Source organism: Papaver somniferum, unplaced genomic scaffold (genome assembly GCF_003573695.1).
Source record: "Papaver somniferum cultivar HN1 unplaced genomic scaffold, ASM357369v1 unplaced-scaffold_125, whole genome shotgun sequence".
Taxonomy (NCBI): Eukaryota; Viridiplantae; Streptophyta; class Magnoliopsida; order Ranunculales; family Papaveraceae; genus Papaver; species Papaver somniferum.
The window spans coordinates 17,303,291-17,324,558 of record NW_020621603.1 but is presented as its reverse complement, the minus strand read 5'-3'; the positions used below and the strand labels follow the sequence as shown (position 1 = coordinate 17,324,558).

Sequence of the window (21,268 nt, the reverse complement as noted above, 5' to 3'; positions counted from 1 at the left end):
GCCTATTTGAAACGGTAATACAATTTGCCAGGCCATTCTACAGAGGGAATGAAGGCCGGCCTACCCTCATAAAATTCAAAAATGTCTTCGGCTAGCAAACAGGCCCTCTTGGCCAAGGCGTCTGCAGAAAAATTGACTTCCCTATAGCTGTGAACATAGCGAATGTTGAAGAAGAATTGCTTCGCTAAAAGCCATTTCTGTCTCAGCTGCCAAGGAAGTTCATTGTTCTGAAAGGCCTGTATACAACTCATCGAATCAGAACGTATGCATAGATTTTTACTGTCCCACTTCTGAGCCACAACTGCTCCATAGATAACAGCTGCTATTTCCGCATAGAAATTGGTCTGCTAGCCCAGACCAACAGAAAGAGATCCAAGGACCGCTGAGCTTGGATCGCGAAATATTACTCCTGATCCTGCTTGGCCTGGGTTACCCATCGAGGCTCCATCGCAGCATATCAAGATTTCGTCAGGATTAGGAGGAGTCCAGCTTATCTCCACCGGGATGTTGACCTTGCAAGATCTGTGTTGAACTCTGAAGTAATTTAGGATCCTCAAGTCACCTTGAGTGTTGTGCATATGCCCTTTCATTCGGCTAGAATTGTCTCGTATTATTTGATAGACCCTTCCTTTGAAGCCAAGCCAATTCACCGGAGCATCATCAAAGTAGTTTCTGTTCCGAGTCTTCCATAACTCCGTTGTGGTAGCAAGATTTTCCACAAGCCACAGATCTTTTATCATCTTGCTACGGCCCTTTGCGGCCTTGTAAGAGTTCACAAGGTCTTCACTTGGCTTGATATTGAAGAGACCAACTAACCAAACCCAACTCCTTTTAGCAAATCTACAATGCCAAGTGATATGGCTGAGAGACTCGCAATCTCTTCGGCATAGCCGACACATCGTTGGCATGCTTCTACCAGTGTTTTTGATCATTTTATCCTCAGTTGCACAACACTGGCCCATCCATATCTTCCAATACTGCACGCCCAAATTTGGATGGACCATCTTTCATTTAAACAGAACCGCTGCTGGCTGGATCTCCCCTGACGCTTTGATTGCAGCCTTGGCAGATTTCACCGAGAAAACCCCTTTCTTGTCCAAGTCCCAGATTCTGTAATGTTCCCCTCCAGGAATAATTGGAAGCTTCCCCACATCTATGCCACAATGAGCCATTAGACTACTCGTTGAGGGTGGAATTACCCAAGACCCATCCTCAATAATGTCACTAACCATTTCCTGGAAATCATTAGGGCCTTTGGAGGAGAGGCCCAGCTTCCCAGCAATCGAGAAGTCCCCACACCAGTTGTCAAAAAATAAAGAAGTATTCTCACCAGTTCCTATGATCGATCTGGTGTGCTTTTGCACAAATTTGTAAACTAGTTTGATGCCCGAAAAAATAGAAGAGCCCAGCTTGTAGTCGATCAGATTGCCATTGTTTTTGAAGTATTTGGCTCTCAAGAAGCGAGCCCAAATCTTGTCTGAATCCCTAATGGAGACCCAAAGCTTCATCAACATAGCCTTGTTAACATCCAAAAGCTTCTTGAGGCCTAGGCCACCTTCCTTGTTGGAACAACAAAGGATTTCAAAGAGAACAGTGAAGTACTACGCTTATCCGCATCTCCAGACCAAAGGAAATTTCTGATGGCTCTCTCAACTTGTTTGATGGCGGTGCAAGGCCACTTATAAACTGCCATGGCTAGCAGTGAATGTGAACTTTTTGGTATTCTCCGAGAATGTGTAACATAGATCGAGATCACTGACTTGATTAACACCATCCTAGCCTGAAAAGATAAGAGCTTACCCTTCCACCCCGCTAACTTGTCCATAATCTTCTCCACCACCTGACGGATGTGGATGTGCCGAACTATGCCTGGCTTCAAGTTTATGCCCAGGTATCTATCAGGAAAGTGAGCTCTTTCCATGCCCAGAAAATTGGAGATTGCTATACCTCTTGAGACCGAACCTCCTTCATAGCGTTCATGATTGGTAGCAATTCTAGGGCGGAGCCAACCCATGGCAAGGGACCGCCAAGGGTAGGCAGTTGCCTACCCTGCCGGGCTGGCTCCTAAGCCCATTATTACAAAGTAGAGGCCTTTCTCGCTCAATTCCAAGCCCATTTATTGCCTTTTGCCTACCCTTGAAATGTTTTACCTAAATCAACTACTCATTCTCGTTCATTTGTTCTCTCAAGTTTCAGTCTTCTATCCTACCATGTTTTCAGAAAAACTTTGTAAGATTTGAAAATGCACCTGTTGGAGACACAAATGCACGAGAGTGTAGCTTGCCAGACTGTAAAAGCATCCTAGACGCCTTCGTAGCTGCCATATTTAAGTGTAGAATTTTGGAGTATAAAGTTTCAGGTGAAGTGTTCATTTTTTTGAAAAGATTCGCACAAGGATTTTAACTAGAACTTCATATTAAATTCAACAAAAGGAATTAAGATGAGTCATTCTATTCACCAGAATCAAGCTCAAAAATACTATTTGAATTCTCTGTTAGCATTAGAATATTAGCCACACAATAAAAAGTATCAACTATGATAGTCTTGGTACAGCACAAGCACAGACTGCGTGATCCTGATCCCACCCGTAGAGCAGACTGCGCAATCCTAGTCCTTTCATCCAGCCTCCACGATCATACTCATCGCATCCAAGTTGTAGTAAACTGAATCATAAGCGTCTTTCCACAGAATTTCTAGTAGTTCACCTCCAATGTCTTCTGGATGAATATCATGCTTGTAATCTTTGAAGCCCCGGCCATAGATCAGTAATGTCATTTTCGCCCGTTTTGCCAGATAATACGCAGCTTTGTTCCACTTCCTTGGCATCCTTTTAAAATTTAAGATATGTAGCTTGCCTTGGAGTGTCTCTAGGAGAGGTACCACAGATTTAAAGGAAGCTTCAGTCATATGAAGGAACATGCTCATCGTACAACTCTGGCAAACATTATTGACCTTTATGCTACTGCAATTAAGTCTACTGCAAGAGGCAATGTGGTAGAGAAGCCGAAAAACTACTCTGGAATTGCATACAACACGAGGACTGGAACAGCCATGTTTTAAAGCAAGTTTGAGACCAGCATCTAATCCCTTCAACACTTGATAAAGATAATTTACTCCATCCCTTGATAAAGAGACTGAGGCAGCTATTGGCTTTGCAGACATATTGCGCATAATAACTCCATATCCTCCAGAATTTGTATTTTCATCATAAAAACCGTACACATTCACCCAAGCAGATTCTGCTGTCTCGCCATCATCTGGCCAATCCAGCTTCCACTTTTGCTCGGAGGGCTTGCTTGACTTGAAAAGCGCTGCCCCTGTTGTAAAACAACCATAAAGACCAAGCTGACGATCATTGTTATCATTATCCTCCTGCAAAACATCCTTGTTGTTGTTACATATCGTCCAAATATAAAACCGGTAAAAATGGATGACGTGTAGGTTTTCATGCGAGCAATATTAGTGAAACTGAAAAATTAATGCATGGTGAGTATGAAAATTTAGTACTCCCACCACATACATCCACATCTTCATCTTCGTCAGAGTCTTCATCAGAGTACTCTTCCTCCGAGTTATAATAGCTGATAGAGGAGGCATATTCATCATCTGACGGAATCTGAAGAGGAACCTGAAAAATCTCCTGCTCACTAGTTATATCCCTGCTGTTTCCTCCAGAGGTTGCTTCTTCATCAGGAATAGTAGTCATATCCTTGTTTCCTCCAAAGGCACATTCAGCATCCGAAAAATAATCAGGAAGAATAGCCTGAAAGGAATCCTCCTTTGTAGTCATATTTCTGCTATTTCCTCCAAAGATATCTACTTCATCAGGATAAAAACTGTAAACCAAAGATGAAAACATCAGTAATGCATGACCTGTGGTTCTCTATAAGCAAGACAATCCATTTATTTCTCGGGAGATGGGAAAAAATAAAACAAGAGGAAAGATGAGACCATCAAGAAGGCATAGACAGCAGAAGTACAGTTCTTGACAGACAGTTAAACAAAGGATATCCACGCCTAAATGTGTAGTAGTATTAGATTAATAAAACATGACCGGAACTGAGTCAGATGAGTCAGACTCCAACGATATGGACGCATATGCATCCATATCGAGTTTAGACCCAACATACCAAGTTTGGTGAGAGTTATGCATCCATCACATGTTAATAGATGTTTTTGGACGGTAAGTATGGGATGTTATTGTCTTACTGTAAATATTATTTTTTTCTATGTTGATTTTTCTTTTTCTTTGTTGTTAACAGGGAATTCGGACGATATTCCATCGATTTCATGTCAAAAAATAGCATTTTGATGACCTTGTTGAATGAGGAAGGCCGCGAGTATAATAAGATATGTTACCTTGCTAACCAGTCAGCATTGAGTGGTGGCTAGGCAGGGTTTGCCAAGGCTCACAATTTACAAGAAGGGGACGCACTGGTTTTCCAATTGGTAAACCTTGATAAGTTCAAGGTCTACATTGCAAGGAAAGATATGTCTCAAGGAATCCTTCTCAGGCATGTTCTTGTGATAATTTTGCTGTTTGTGCTGAATTCTTGTAGTTTAGTTACTTACACCTAGTTGTGCTATATATATGATTGTAAATTAGGCAACGCTGATGAGAATTTGAAGCAGGAGGAAAAACGTATGTACTTTCAGTTGTTATTGAAGACAACGGTACTGAAAATCCCCCATTAAAATTTGAAGATATAAAATTTTGAGAGTTTCACCACAATTCTTAACAATCTGGTTGGGGTGCAGCGGAGCTTGTAATACTTATCCTTAACATCTTCGAGCCATTCATAGCGTTAAGAATTGCCCAAAAATGTTAAGGATAAATATTACAAGCTATGCTGCACCCCAACCTGATTGTAAAGAATTGATTTGAAGATAACTACAATTTTGAAAATTTCACAACAATTTAACAATCTGGTTGGGTTGCAGCGGAGCTTGTAATACTTATCCTTAACATTTTCGGGTCATTCGTAGTGTTAAGAATTGCCGAAAGATGTTAAGGATAAATATTACAAGCTCTGCTGCACCCCAACCAGATTGTAAAGAGTTGTTGTGGCACTTTCAAAATTATAGTTATCTTCAAATTTTAATGGAAGATTTTTAATACCGTGGTCTTCAATAATAGCCGAAGGTACCGGCATATATTTTTCCTCCTGCTTCAAATTCTTACCAGCATTGCCTAATTTACAAACATATACAACACAACTAGGTGTAAGTAACTAAACTACAAGAATTCAGCACAAGCTACAAAATTATCACAAAAACATGCTTGAGAAGGGTACCTTGAGACCTCTCTTTCCTTGGCATAACATGTGATGGCATAACTCTCACCAAACTTGGTACGTTGGGGTCTAAACTTGTATATGGACACATATGCATGGCTGATAATTGATAAGGGTAAATTACATAAAAACAACTTAGGGTTTTCATAATCAGCCGCATATATGAATACGAATAGGTTATGATGCATGAAGATAGCAGCCATAAGCCAACAGGTACAAATACCACAATATGACTGACATGAGTTTGAAACTCGTCAGAACCAAATAATTCTAAGCCAACAGGCAAAAACATAATTCTAAGCCAACATGTAAAAATACCACAATATCGATGACATGGGTGCGAAAATGGTCAGCACCAAATAATTCTCTATCGATTAAGAAAATATAATACTACAATAATAGCTAATCATACCTTGCTATCGATCCAAACGAAAGCAGCAGCTGCAGCAAAATCAAATTTGATATCCTCCTGTACAATTAAGTGCAAAGGAATAAAAAGAAGCCTCTTATACGAATTCTTTTGTTTCAGCGTGATATTTATAGTAGGAAAGCTTGAAATATAAGCCAGTACGAACTTCACCAGCACCAATATGAAGTGTATCTCCGGCTACAAATAAGTTTAACTTAGCATTCACTTCAATCCAGCTACATCCAGGAAACTTTCTCAATCCATTTTCTTTCATCAAATTTCGAACTCTGTTGGATGCATCCTAGTTCTTAGATGCTGCATATATATAAGAAAGAATCACATAGGATGAGGGATTATCAGGTTCCAACAAAACAAGCTTCTCAGCTGCTTCTGACCGTATTAAATCCCCCTGTAATTTACAAGCTCCGAGTAATGTAGCCCAAACTCCAATTCCAGGTTCAAATGGCAATTTCTCAATCAACTCTTCTGCTTCTCTGAGACGTCCATGGCGCCCAAATAGGTCAGTCATGCAGGAAGAATGATCATTTCTAGGTTTGATCCCAAAATTACTTAGCATAAGATTGTAATATTCACGAACTTAATACCATTCCTCCATGACTGCAGGCTGTGAGGAATCATACAAGTCCATAAAACTCTACTTCTCTGTTCTGGGAACTCCAAAAGGAGCTTATTTGCATCTTCACTACTTGAAGATCGCAAGTACATACCCAAGATTGAGACACCCGAAAACTCATCATCAATTAAAACACCAGATTTTGAAAGTATCGCGGCGAACCTGCCTTCCCAGATCCAACCTTGATGATGCACTACATGCAGTTAATGCTGGTGAATGTGTCTGCTTTGTTGTTCTGAAATGGAAGCGTGCTTGGATCGTAGGCTGATACCCAGTTTAAACACGAGTTTAGGTAGAATATCTTCCACAGTCTTTGTGTGGAGATCTGAGTGTTATTTATCCTTGAAGAATACTGCAATGCAGTTGCAATAGCCTTAGGATTCTTCCTAGTTACGCGGTCTGCTGACTATCTCAATGAGACTTTGTTGTGGAGATAAGTCTGCTATCATTAACAGTATCCTGCAATTAGCACATTTCTAGAGACAACAGGTAAGTTAACTCGAACTTAACCCGCAGTCATTTATGTCCAAGATACAGCATCAAGTTTACCAACTCTATCAAATACTTTTTGAGCATCAGCTAAGCAGTCACATTTTGCATGCATATCAATCAAACAACCCCACTGAAGGAATTTAACCCATATCTGATCGAATCCCAGTGAAAAACCTTACCTAAACCCACATTACTCAAGCAGAAACAACCAAAGCAAATGTGAGCTGATCTGATACAGTGTAAGAATTACGCATCAATCTAAACGCCGTGACAACCTCTTCTGGATATCCCGGTGTTGAATGCATACACACATGATTGAAATCCAAGCAACGGTATCTCTTGTATCAAGCCGGTTGAAGGCCTCTTTTGCGAAATCAATCTCGCCAATTTACCAACTTATCAACAATTAAATTTCCAAGTTTTCCTTGTAATCAACAATTATCTCTTGTATGCTACCACTGAACTGGTCCAAGTTAGATGCTACACGCACACTGTTCATTCAATACTATTCATTTTGATTTAAGGAATTTTATTGGTATATATTTGTAAGAAATGAAATATCTTTCCACAACCAAACTAATTATGAAGGTAGTTACAAGACAAGATTGTATGTAGAAAACAAGAGTGAAGAAAACAGACGAGACAAGAAATTGTTCTCCGTTTTCATTGTCAATCAGAACCGCCAAGAAAAATAAAATGGGCCGTGAGAGATCGACGACTAAGTGGACAACTAGCCCAATATGCATCACAATAGGCCTCAAGAACGGATTTGGAATCAGCTCGAAGTAAAATACCTTGCCCAGGGCTAGATTTCAGATAACGCACAACTCGAAGTGCAGCATCCCAATGAGATTGAGTTGGATGTTGCATAAACTGAGACAAAGTATGAACAGAGTAACATATATCAGGCCGTGTAATATTTAAATAAATTAGTCTCCCCACCAACCTTCTATAACGAGCAGGATCAGGCATGAGCGTGTCAGAAGCAAGAGCCAGCCGATGATTCTCCTCCATTGGAATACTAGCTGGTTTGGATCCGAGAAGACCTGTTTCCGTCAAGATGTCTAGCACATATTTACGTTGGCAAAGGAAAATGCCTTTAGAGCTTCTAGCTACCTCAATACCGAGAAAATATTTTAATTTGCCCAAATCCTTCATATGAAAGCATCTACTGAGATATGCTTGAAACTCGCAAATGGCAGCCTTATTGTTGCCAGTAATAACAAGATCATCCACATATACTAGAATATACATAATAATATTTCTTCTGCGATAGAGAAATAACGAGTGATCTGAGGCACTTGTAGAGAAACCATAAGTACGCAAAGCGGTTGCCAGCTTTGCATACCAGCACCGAGGAGCCTGACGTAGACCATACAAAGACTTACGAAGTCGACAGACTTTGCCAGAAAATCCATTACCGAACCCAGGAGGAAGTCGCATAAATACTTCTTCATATAAATCGCCATGAAGAAACGCATTGTGAACATCCATTTGAACTAACTCCCAGTTGTTGATTGCAGCAACCGCAAGAAGAGTTCGTACAGTAACCATTTTTACTGTAGGAGCAAAAGTGTATGTGAAGTCAATTCCTTCCTTTTGATGGTTGCCAAGGACAACTAATCTAGCTTTGTAGCGCTCAACGGAGCCATCAGATCTTCGCTTAATTCGGAAGACCCACATGTAGCCAATTACATGTTTGTTAAGGGGCATATCTTCAATAGTCCATGTACCGTTGGAGATTAGAGCAGCAATCTCTTCCTCCATTGCTTTACGCCATCTGGGATCAGCCATAACCTCCTTAAAAGATTTGGGTTCAACATCTTTCGAGATGGCTGCAACAAAAGTACGATGGGCAGCAGAAAAAGCATCATAATTCACGAAATGGGTTATAGGATAGGGAGTACCTGAGGTCTTGATTGGTACAGGTGAAGCTTCAGGGGGAACCAAGGTTGTGTTGGCCTGTTTTGAAACTCCCTGCCAACTTACAAAATCCCTGTGACGTACATTCTCAAACCTTGTACGTTTTCCACGCCCTAGATCCTCATCTATAGCTAGATGGTGATGAGGTTCATTATCTTTAGTCACTGTAGGAATATCATTTGTACCAGCTATAGGTACAGCAGGTGAAGAAGCATCAGGTAATACCAAAGTAGAATCTCCTTCAACAGAACGTGTATCACATACAACAGATTCTGGCGGATGAAGTACTTGTACATTTTCATTGTCTGTGATATGAACAGAGTCTTGTGCAACGTCCTGGAGATCTGGAGCAACATCCTGGAGATATGATGAGCTTCCTAAACTAGTCTGTGGAAGTGCGTCAGTAGCAGCAGCGGAAGAAGAACCACCAGAAACTGGTGACACATTATAATCAGCTTCAAAAGGATCTGCAGACATATCCCTAGATATAGTGCCGTTTCATCAAGATACAAAGAATGCAGTCGCAGAAGCTCATTCTTATCAGCTAACGGAAAAACGTCTTCAATAAACTCCACATCTCGGGACTGAAAATATTGACCTGTGTCTAGATCAAATAGATGCCATGCCTTCTTTCCAAACGGATAGCCGAGAAATAAACAACGACGACTGTCAAATTTATCGCAGGGACTAAGATTTTTTGCATAACAAAGACAGCCAAAAACTCGAAGAGAGTTAAGAGTAGGAGCCGAACCATATAGAATATCATGCGGTGTTTTGAAATTAAGAACACGAGAAGGAGTTCTATTAATCAGATATGCAGCAGTTAGAACACATTCACCCCAAAAATCGATTGGTAAACAAGCCTGAAATCGTAGTGCACGAGCAACATTAAGAATATGACGATGCTTCCTTTCCACCCTTGCATTTTGCTGTGGTGTCTTAACGCAGGAAGTTTGATGAACTATACCATTCTTTCGAAAATAAGGAAAAAGACCTTTGAACTCAGTTCCATTGTCACTGCGTAAAATCTTAACCTTTTGTGTAAACTGACGTTCAACCATCGCAAAAAAATTTGTTAACAGGGTAGGCACCTCATCTTTAGTTTTCATCAAATACACCCAAACACATCTAGAAAAATCGTCTACAATAGTCAAAAAATATCTTGAGTTACAAGCACGATTTGCACGATAAGGACCCCAAACATCGCAATGAATTAACTGAAATAAATCGACTGCCTTATTATCACTTAATGGAAAAGAAGTACGAGTTTGTTTGGCTCTATGACAAACTTCACAAGCATGAAAATCTAAATCACTATCGATACGACCAACTTGAGGTAAAGACTTCAATACTTGAATAGAAGGATGGCCAAGTCGTTTGTGCCATAATTCCGCAGCAACTTTCTCCAACACAACATTAACACGAGCTGGTCCCCCCGTTATCAAGCAATAAAGCCCATCAGTGAGCTTACCCATACCAATCTTCGTCCTAAGAGTATGGTCCTGTATAACACATTCAGAGTTAGTGAATTGAACACTTAAAAGATGCTTCTGTGCATGGTTAGCATGAGAGGAAGATAGAAATTGAGACACAGAGATGAGATTGCAAGTGAATTTTGGAACATACAGCACATTGTGCAATACAAGAGAATCATTCAACTTTACAGTCCCAATTTTGATTGCCTGTATACTTACACCATTAGGCAAACCAACTTGGATAGGACTAATATCACGACAAGAATCAAACAAGGTGTCATCGGAACAAACATGATTGGACGCTCCGGTGTCGACAATCCAGATAAGACCATTCTTACCAGTTAGACGAACGTGATTTGTAGTTGATGATGTCTCACTAACAATAGCATTCGCCTTGGCAGATGAAGAGTTACGGACAGATGAAGAATCGTTTTTGTACTGAGTCGCAGGTGGACGTCTTGGCTGGCGACCATCTGGATAACCATGCTTCTCCCAACAACGATCTTCAAGATGTCCATTGTGAATAAGTGCACTTTAATGGAGGTTTGCCCCCCTTGGTTTTTGATCCTTGTGGCTTATGTGCGTGAAAAGCCATTGGAGTAGCTGTATCCTCCCGTTGTTGAGTATATGATTTGACCTCTTCCTCTTGGATGAGACGAGAATACACCACATGTAGAGACGGAAGTGGATCGGTGCCCAAAATACTAGAACGAACATTGGCGTAATAGGGTACGAGACCCATTAAAAGTTCACCTACCTGATCATTATTACGCCGAGTTCTGAGAGTCACATTCAAATTGCAAGTGCAGCCAGAGCATTGACAAGAAGGCAAGGCATCAAAATCATTGATGTCATCCCAGAGTTTCTTCATCCTCCCGTAATAATCTTGAATGGATTCTCCATATTTTTGTTTGCAACTAGCAACATCAGATTTGAGCTGAAATATTTTGATTCCATTCCCTATAGAAAAGCGAAGTCTAATATCTTCCCATAAATCGAAAGCAGTATCACGATAAGAAATTGAAGAACGAAGAATTGGATCAATCGTATTAAAAATCCAGGCAACAATCATGTAGTTGACAGTCCACCAATCATCCAAATCAGAAGAATCAACAGAAGGTTTGGAGACTTTACCAGTAATGAAGCCAAGTTTTCGTTTTGCACCCAGAGAGATACGAAACCCTTTAGCCCATTCTTCATAATTCAATCCTTTGAGAATTACATGAGTGATGATAGTTCCCGGTCCATCGTTTGAGGCTAAAGTATATGTAGAAGAGCGATTCTTAGGAGAAGAAGAAGATGTAATTAGATCGTCTGGCATATCTAAAACCGGACTCAGGATACCATGAAGGTAGTTACAAGACAAGATTGTATGTAGAAAACAAGAGTGAAGAAAACAGACGAGACAAGAAATTGTTCTCCATTTTCATTGTCAATCAGAACTCCTATATAAAGGAGTTAGCTTACAAAAGATTATCTCCAATATCCTGACATAAGCAACATATCTCTTAAAGGAGGTAAGTAAATATTTACATCTAATACAAAAGATACAGGAGTATCCAAAAGATACAGGAGTATCCAAAAGATATTAGAATATACAGCTAATAAATTAGGGCCATGAACTGTTCCATATTTGATTAGTTTTCATCCCGTTTTAGTATTAATAATTCAGTTGTTTTTTAAGTTGACTCAATAAAATTTAAAATTTAAAATTGATTATGGCTCTTTTTTCCTAATATAAACGTTGTAAATTAGCACTAATTAAATTGCAATAAATGTTGTCTAATTTACAATAATAAAATTTCAATTAAATTTGTGTTGTAGGGCTTGTTGATATTTAATGGATCTATCATGTGTGCTCTGTTGATATTTCGATGTATGTCTTGTATTTAATTATTATGTAATTGTTTTACGGAAAATGGATCATTTGTCCAAATATTTTTAAATCACGGTTCAAATGGACGAGTAAAAAATAGTTTGGATGAAATGGCCAAAAAAAAATTAGTAAGGATGAAACTGTATTCATCCTAGCTTAAATTTAAAAAATAGTAAGGATGAAACTGGATACATCCTGTGTAAATTAAAAATAAGGAAAAATATTAAAAATGGGCACAATAAAACTGATTACATCCTGCCTATTTTTACATTTTTGTCCATTTAAACAGTATCAAAATCTAACTGTCCATTTCACCCAGGAATTATTGATTTTAGTCTTTTTAACCAAGTTTGTGATTATTTTATTGATTTGTAATCATTGCTTCTTGTATTTTTGTCTGCCATATTTGATTTGATCATTATAATAAAGCTTATTTGATTGATTTTATCTGCCACATTTGATTATTTTATAGTAAAACATCAATCCGTTAATTTGTTCACATCCTAGTTAGCAATTCGGGATTCGGTAAACGTACGGAACGTCAAACGTACGAGTATTATACGGTTTTGTAAAATCCAGATTCGGTCCAAAATTCGGTCAACGGGACGTGATTCGTTAGTAATTCGGAACGGCATACGTACGTGTATAATTCGATTTATAAATGTGAGTTCGGATCTGAAAATTCGGTATCTATATATAACAAATAATTTGTATTTATAAGGTCATAGACCAATTTTTATGCATATGTGTGAGTTATTTAAAGAAAAAATAAATTTAATATGATGATATTAATAATATATACAACATTAGTTATCCAAGAGGACGTCGTATGGTGGTTTAGATGCTTGGTTAGTGAGTTTGAGATCTCTCTCACCTTCACCTTCAAATCTCTTCAGTCGTTTTTGTTTTATAAAAATTACAACACGTCTAATATTCGGTCGTGTATGCTCTGGAGGCAGTAAAGCCCAAAAAATGGGATCTTTGAAAAGTAAAAGCTAAAGAATTTATGGCGAATTAAGCGGACGTATCATTCGGGATACGTAAAATTCGTGAACGGTTCGCGAATAATTCGGGAATGTCACATAATACACGACTTGGGTTCGGAATTGCAAACGTACGTGAATAAGACGGTAAAATTCGTGATACGGAAAAATTCGTGAATGATTCGCGAATCATCCGCGAACTTACTAACTAGGGTTCACATAAATCCTTTTATGGGCAAGCTTTTTCCTCTTAAAAAAAGAAAATAATAAAAAAAATAATTAATAAATCATGATGATTGTGATTGTGGCGCAAGAGGTCTGTATCATTTAGAACATGATGCTTGTTTTTTTTGTTAAACGTTATTTTCTTGTACTGTGCATCCTTAATAATCATTAATTATCCTCTCTTCATATTTTAATTAAGAAAAAAAAATCCATGTACGTTACTAACCCTGAGTCCAATTCTTTTTCTACAACATCCTCTTAAATAATTAAAATATGTACCGTATTTATTTCATGCTGCATCACAAGCATATGGTGTGGATTTACAAGTAGTAGGATGTCTGTTTTGTCTTTTGTGTAGAGTTTAAGAAAAAAAAAGGAAAAAGTCAAGTACGTTTAATTTGGATTGGATATAGGGTTGTCAACCGCACTTAACGAAATGGATATTGGCTCTGTTGATGCCGTTGCCATTAAAATTAGCTGATATCCGTTAAGTTCCGACGGAAATATGAAATTCAATTTCATTATTATTATGTTGGACTTAACGGGATATCGGATAATTTTCCGTTATCATCCGTTAATTTTCCAAAGACAAAAGTCAACTAGCAAACAAACCCTAATTCTGATATTCGACTCGACTACGATTAATCCCAAACAAGGACGTGAGGTGCAAATTCAAATCATGATAAAATTTGGTGGAAAGTGGATCAAATAAGATAATTGTCGGAATGCTTCTGTAACACAACAATCATCAATTTATGGAGATTCATACGACCGCCATTAACTAACATCAAATCTGGGTAAAAATTCATCACTGACTGTTATAATTTCATCCATCAAAACACTCGTTACCTTAATCCAATAACACATGCTGTTGATGTCGCTGATTTTAGAAGAGACGCTTGAATTCAAACAGTTAAGAGATAAAGAGGAGTTTAATAAGAGGTGCTTCTGTTAACCACTTCCATTACCATTAAACTCCATTAATTGGTATCCATTCATGGAGTCTACATATCAGATTGATAAGCAGCTGCTCAAACACATTTGAAACGATGCTCAGATCCCCTTTTTCTAACGAAACACCACCAGTCTGCTTAAGATATGTATTTGGATAAAGATATAACGGAACATTGTTTATATGCTATCGGATATCGGAACTTAACCTAACGGAAATACACAATTCCACTACCGTTACGTTAAGAGGAGATTATCCGTTAGCTTATCGGTATCGGATATCCGTTTACCGCTATGTCGGATGGCAGTAGTAACAGATTACGGATTATCGGTATCGGATGTCGGAAAATCGGTATCCATTGACAGGCCTAACTGGATATGCCATGACGATCTCTTTTGTACGTGGTTATCGTATATATACTTGGTAAATGATATTTTTTTTTTATCTATTTGTGATATGTATACGTCGCGATTTCCGCCGCATGTCGTGTTTATAACCTGTGATTCGGCCGAGAATCTCTTTGTTGGATGCTGGTTGTTCGCGGTGAAAGAAAAATTTGTTCCCACGTGAGACCGGTTCAACCTGTTCCAGCTCCGTGTCATGTTCTGATCCGGTTTTTGACCGTGCGTGATCAAGTATGTGTTGGTTTCGGCTATGCACTGTGGGAACCAATTTTAGAGGTATGTAACTATAACTAGTGTGAGTATTTATACTGAATATTTATTGGGCTTATTTATTTGTTTTTAAAACATGAAAAAAATTATGTGCAGGCCCAAAAAAAATAATATTTTCATTGTTACACAGTTAATTTTAGGTACCGTGACACCCATAATTATATGAAATTATTAAAAATGTCTGCATGACGGATTATGCATCAGGGGTATAATTGGCAACACAATTTGGATATAACATATCTAAAAAACCGCGCCTTGGAATTTTACAAATTTTATATCGTTAGAAATCTTTTTAAGAGAGCTACGCAACGAGTACAAACAAGAATATCAAATTTTTTGTTTTTCACGAAAAATAGGAGGTGATCATCATTTTAGGTAAAATTTTCGAAAACTGACTACATAACCATTATGCAGCCACCAAAAAAGATGCATAACACATTCTGCAGACGCATAACGAATTATACAACCATTTTCTCGACTGCATAACAAATTATGCATCTGCATAATAAAGTTATGCAAATATAACAAGTTATGTAACCATTGTTTTGGTTGGTTCTAGTGCGTACATAAAAATTGATGCATAATGCATGTCAGGTTATGCATCTATTTTCTCGATGCACAAAAGTTTGTGCAACAATTTTCTCGATGCATAATGCATTATGCAGTCATATTTTCAGATGCATAATAGGTTATGCATCCATTTTCACGATTGCATAACATGTTATGTAGATATTATTGTAGGTGCATGAAAAGTTATGCAGTCTTTGTTTTAATTGGTTTCAATAGTGACAAAAAAGTTGTTGCATAACGTGTTATGCGACCATTTTCGGGACTGCATAACAAGTTATGCAACAAATTTTGTAGATGCATAGCCGGTTATGCAACCATTTTCGTAGCTGCCTAAAAGATTATTCAACCATTTTTTTCTTCATTTCATTCGCTTGAATCTGTGATGCGCAATGAATGCACTTCACCAGTTCATTCCAGCCATGATGGCTACGCCTTCTTCACAGCTGCAGCTTCGACTCTTGCCCGCACTTCAAGTCACTAATTGCATTACCAATCTCCATACACACACAGCTACAACCATTCCTGCAATTCCTCCAGCAACTTCATAACCCCACCTGCAATTGCATCAACAACTCATATTCATTCACCAGATCAGTTCAGCTGTATCTCTTGCCACCAGATTCATTCCATGGCTGCAATGACAACTCAACATCATCTCATTCTTGGCATCTGCATCGCCAGTTCCACACTCCACTAGTATCATTCCCATGTTATCACCATTTCAACTAAAATTCCACCACCAGACCAGTGCATAACCTCCTCAATTGCAGCGCAGTAAACCAAAGCAGCTTATTTCAGTTTTCGACACATTCAGATTATCACCAATATCTGTTACCAATTTCACTGCTCTTTATAACAGCAAGGGAACCATTCAAGCATACCCATCAGCTGTCTCGCCTGCAACTGCAACCTAAACATACATCTACTTCACTACAACAGCTTCTCATACTTCATCTCAGTCACACCACCTGCAAGTCTATCACAGACCCAATCTTCACACAACAACAAGTTCAGCTCATCCCCTTGTCTGTATTTTAACAGCACCAACACCTGTAATTCCTTTGCAACCAACAACTGCAATATCACCAAACCATTTCCCTGGCAACTCCTATACATTCATCTAGACAGACTCATTCATCACCAGAAACACTTCAATCATCTCTGTCTCTGAAATGAATGGTACCAACATAATAGCGGCACCAGTATCATCTTCATCTATTTCATCTAGAAATCCACCTCAAGAACAGCTCAAACCCACAACTGTGTGTGTTTCTTGGCTTCCATTCTTCTTAATTTCTCTTTTAATTCGATTTCTGACCATTACCCATCTGTAATTCATCCCAATCCTTCATCTAAACTCTGAATCGGCTCCAAATCTTCATTTCCATGAAACCCTAGATACCAAAAGTAGCAACTCATGTTCTTGCTTGATTTCTCTTCCATTTAAACTGAACATCAGCAGATCCCGCTTCTCGATTTCTCCATGTTCCCCTATCACCTCTACCCCTATCTCCACGGCCACCAAATCCACCTCTTTCTCCAGCAACACCACCATGTCCTGCCATGATTGGAAGCTCTTATACCTTTCTTTTGTGAGATCTCTCTTTCTCACTGGTTTTTGCGGGAGTATCAGGGATGAAATTTGGGAGAGACAAAAAATATTGAGTATTTTTATGGAAAGATAAGAGTATGGTGAGAGATGCTCGGAAACAGAAGAGAAAAAAAGGTTGAATACTTGGACCAAGAGAAACAGTGAAACACAAAGTGATTCTGAAGAAGTTGAGGAGACAAGGATTGATGAAGATGCTGAAAAGTCTGAAAGTGATGTAGAGGCTGAAAAGACAAAAATGGAGAGGGCATAGAGGATGCATGGTTTGAGCGTCATTTGGATGAGAAAGCTAATCCTCCGATCTTTGCCCGAACCATACAAAAAATACTTGATATTGATTCAGAGGTGAGAATATTGAAGGTATATATGCAAATGGAGATCCAGAGATGGAAGGAGACAGTATGAAGGATGAAGAGTATGATAAGGACAACGAGGATGCTTCTGATGGTAATGAACTTGATGCTTAAAGTGGTAGTGATGATGGTGATAATAATAAGAAAGAAGACTTTGGTGGTGAGGAGAAGAGCTCTGAGTATAGGCATCTCCAGATAATCAGAAAGAAAAGGTTCTCTAGTTGTGGTGGTAAGCCTCAATATAATTAATAAATTTCTTTTCAACACGTCTTTCTGATTCCCACTATTAGTCTTCTTGATGTAGTTGTTGTGTTTTGCAACCTTTTTTGTCTTGTGGTTTATGCAGACGATGTTGGAAGTAATTTGCGATGGGAATCTTGAATAGGTAAGGGTGTTAGATGTTTATACAGTTGGTTTTTGTCGGGGTTATCTTGGTGTTGATGAAATTTTTTTTTTTCAGTTCGGAGATCTCTTAGGAACTCATGTAAAGATTTAGATGAGGGTTTCGTAAAAAGTGCAGACATTGATTTCGGTTGTAATGAACTGGATTTTTCCAATACCAATGGCCTTCTTGTAAGATATTATGTAATGGAAGTTTAATGAAACTAGCTCAGTTGTTTTTGTTTGATGTTCTATCTTGAGTTTGTGATTTGAATGAATCAAAGGACTGATGAAATTTATAAGGTAACTATCACAAAGAGATAGGTGGGTTTTGGTAAAACTGAGGATGAATTAAAGCTGGTTATAAGTAGGATTAACATGTGAAAGCATTTGAATTTTTTTTTGAAGAACTCAAATGCCTAGTTTTGTGGTACTGAAAAAAAAGGAACAAACTTCTTCGAGTGTTTTTGTGTAACTTTGCACATATTACATGAGTCTTCTTTTTGTCTTTCTTATATTCATTGTTTGATGTGAGAATTTATTTTTGCATTTCCCAAGTTTAAAAGTTCATTTGGTCCAACCGACAATGAACTTGAAGCATTTTCCTTTTATACTCTTATTAACTAAATTTAGAATTGACAATTCGCATTAAACGGATATTTACAAAAATTATTCCGTTAGAAATCTTTTTAAAATGGAAAATGATAAACTCACCACGCTTTTCTCCCGCAGAGTGTGTCCCGAGGGCCAATCCATCCGTCTTTAGCAACATCTTCAACACTGGGATAATAACGGTGGAATGTGGATCCCTATTTTTTTTTGTCTTATGCGGAATAAATCGCAGGAGAATCTGTCAGTATATCTATTTCGGTTAAAATATGCACAAATAAGAATGCAAATATCACAAAGATTCGACATCACTAATTATGTAGGGAGGGACTGGCTTGGAAATATATAACATAAAAATAAAAAGTAACCTATTCCCGGAACCAATGTAGTCAATATCGGCCGTATCGGTCGATATATCGGGGATATTTCGAATATCTGCCCAGAACGATACGATAAGAAGGATATCGGGGATACGATATTCGCCCGATAATATCGGCCGTTTCGGTCAAATATCGGCCGTATCGGTCGATACGAAATTTTCCTACATTTCCCGATATGAGACGGTATTGGTCGTTTTCGATAAAGTTTAAGGGTAATTTTGGCGAAGAAAGTCTTCCAGGTGGTAGTAGAGGTGCATGTAGCTCTCGAAGTTACTCTTTTGTTTTTTTGATAAAATTAATGTTATCTATTATATCTTATCCGAAAATGTGTGGAGAAAATGTTTAATATAAAATTATAGTCTCTAAATTTAGAAACGATATTATACCGATATTTCAACGATAATATCCCCGATATAAAATCGTACCAGTGTATCGGTCCCGGCCGAGATGAACCGATATCCGATATTAACTACATTGCTCGGAACGCAAAAAAGAAAAGTATCAATAGTACATTTCGGAACGCATGAAGTATGACCCAGGCGGATTGTAGTAATTGTTTTTGGAATCTAAGAGGTACAACTGTGGCAAAAGTTTAAATTATTTCTAAGCCTAACATTGGAGTAACTTTTTAAAGAAGGGGGAAGGAATTTTCAACATACAACTAGGGTTCGCAATCGAAGTAAATCACATCCCAAGGGTCGGCAATAAAAGTAAATCACATTCCAAAGGTTTCTCTCCCTGCTCTCGAGTTGATCACTCCTTTACCTTTTGGTCGTATAAAATGGATTCCGGAACTGGAACAATGCAATCAAAGATGATTGGTGATGGTGGAATGGAAAACACGAACATTGCTAATGCAATCAAGAAAAAGCTTCAAATCCGTGCACCCCATTCGCGTATTTCGGGAGGGTGCTCTATTCATAAGGTTCCTCAAAAGTTTCTCAAAATGAGAGAGCCTAGTCCATACATGCCTCAGGTTATCTCGATTGGTCCTTATCACCGGACAAACCAAAGTTTAAAATCAAGAGAAGATTTGAAGTTATTGTATGCACACAAATTACTTGCCAAAAGAGCTGGAGAAGGAGATTCGGAGTATGCGCGTAGAGTTCAAGAAGAAGAAGACACTCGCGCTATTAAGCCGGACTTGTCCGGAATGCTAGTTGCGACGTCAGAAGCGTGGTTGGAGGAGTGTGTTTCATCTATTAAAAAAATGGAAACAGAAGTTCGTGAGTGTTATTCAGAACCAGTTGACCTGAACAGTAGAGAATTTGTAGAAATGATGATAATTGATGGATTGTTCATTATTGGGATGTTAATGAGATCGGATTTACGGAAAAGCTATGTTGCAGTTGCAGACGACCCTTTTGATAGAAACGATTGGCTCTTGTTTATGGTCGAACAGGATTTGTTACTTCTTGAAAACCAAGTTCCGTTGTCTGTCCTTCAATGCTTGTACAACATAATTTTCAATGCAGAAAGGATGGATTCCCTTTACGAGGTTATTTATAAGTTTATCACCAAAATGTGGCAGCGGATGTTACCAACTCATGAAACGATACCTTTTGAAGCGCATCCGGGTCAATGTGAACACGCCGAGCATTTACTAGGTTGCCTTGTTATACTCATCCATGGGCGATTATCTCGCTCTTTGCAGCAGTTCTACTTATTGCCCTTATTGGAGAAATTACTAATAATGTAACTGAGAAGAAGATACTTTAGCTCAAAAAGATAGGATCTAATGAACCCACACCCGAACCCGACCGGATGGCGGCGTGCGTGCTTCTGCGCGAAGCACCGCACGTACGGGAAAGACAACCTTGCCCTAGTCTAAGCCTTCCCTCCAAGCACAAAAGTCTAATGACCCAAGGGCCATGCCCTTATAGCCAATTCTATGGTATTTATGTCTAAAACTCTTTAGATTTTTATCAATGTGGGACTATTGTTTTATCTATTCAAAAGAAAAAACAATTAATGGGAAATAGGTCTAGGGATCAAAACATAGTCCAAGGAAAAATTGGTAATTTTAAATCGTTTTTTCTAACATTTACAACCCTTTCAGTTATTATCCATAAGTCGTGATCAAAATACACTCTACGTCCTAGTAGTTTTGGATGCAAAATTTCCTAGTTTGTGGTGGGTCTTGCATGTCTTAGTTTTGCATGTTTTTATCCTTACAGAGCATCTGTTTAGCGAATAAGCGTGTGTTTGTTGTGTCATTAAGCTGCTTCTTTTGTTTGTGGTGATAAAGATAGAGACTCCTATTAAGGGTACTGTAATTTTGAGTCTCCGCACTCGTATCATGAATTTGAATTCTAGTAGCGATTCTCTTTTGTTTATATTCCCAATAATTCTTGTATCGATTTGTTAGTAGTGCACAAACTATTTCACCCAACCATCAGGTTCGATTTTTACATGAGTTTTAGGTAATT

The 21,268-nt window shown here is 38.4% G+C and overlaps 2 protein-coding genes across 2 annotated transcripts; one reads left to right on the top strand and one right to left on the bottom strand.

Annotated features, from left to right (window-relative positions):
• Positions 1 to 1,007: 1,007 nt before the first annotated feature.
• LOC113331372 lies at positions 1,008 to 2,014 on the bottom strand. Its single transcript, XM_026578082.1, has 2 exons — positions 1,655 to 2,014; positions 1,008 to 1,559 (listed from the first exon to the last, which is right to left on the bottom strand). The coding sequence occupies exons 1-2, from the start codon at positions 2,012 to 2,014 to the stop codon at positions 1,008 to 1,010; spliced, it is 912 nt and encodes a 303-aa protein (XP_026433867.1).
• Positions 2,015 to 19,620: 17,606 nt separating this feature from the next.
• LOC113331370 lies at positions 19,621 to 20,538 on the top strand. The gene has a single exon (XM_026578081.1). The coding sequence runs from the start codon at positions 19,621 to 19,623 to the stop codon at positions 20,536 to 20,538; it is 918 nt and encodes a 305-aa protein (XP_026433866.1).
• The last annotated feature ends 730 nt before the right edge of the window (positions 20,539 to 21,268 follow it).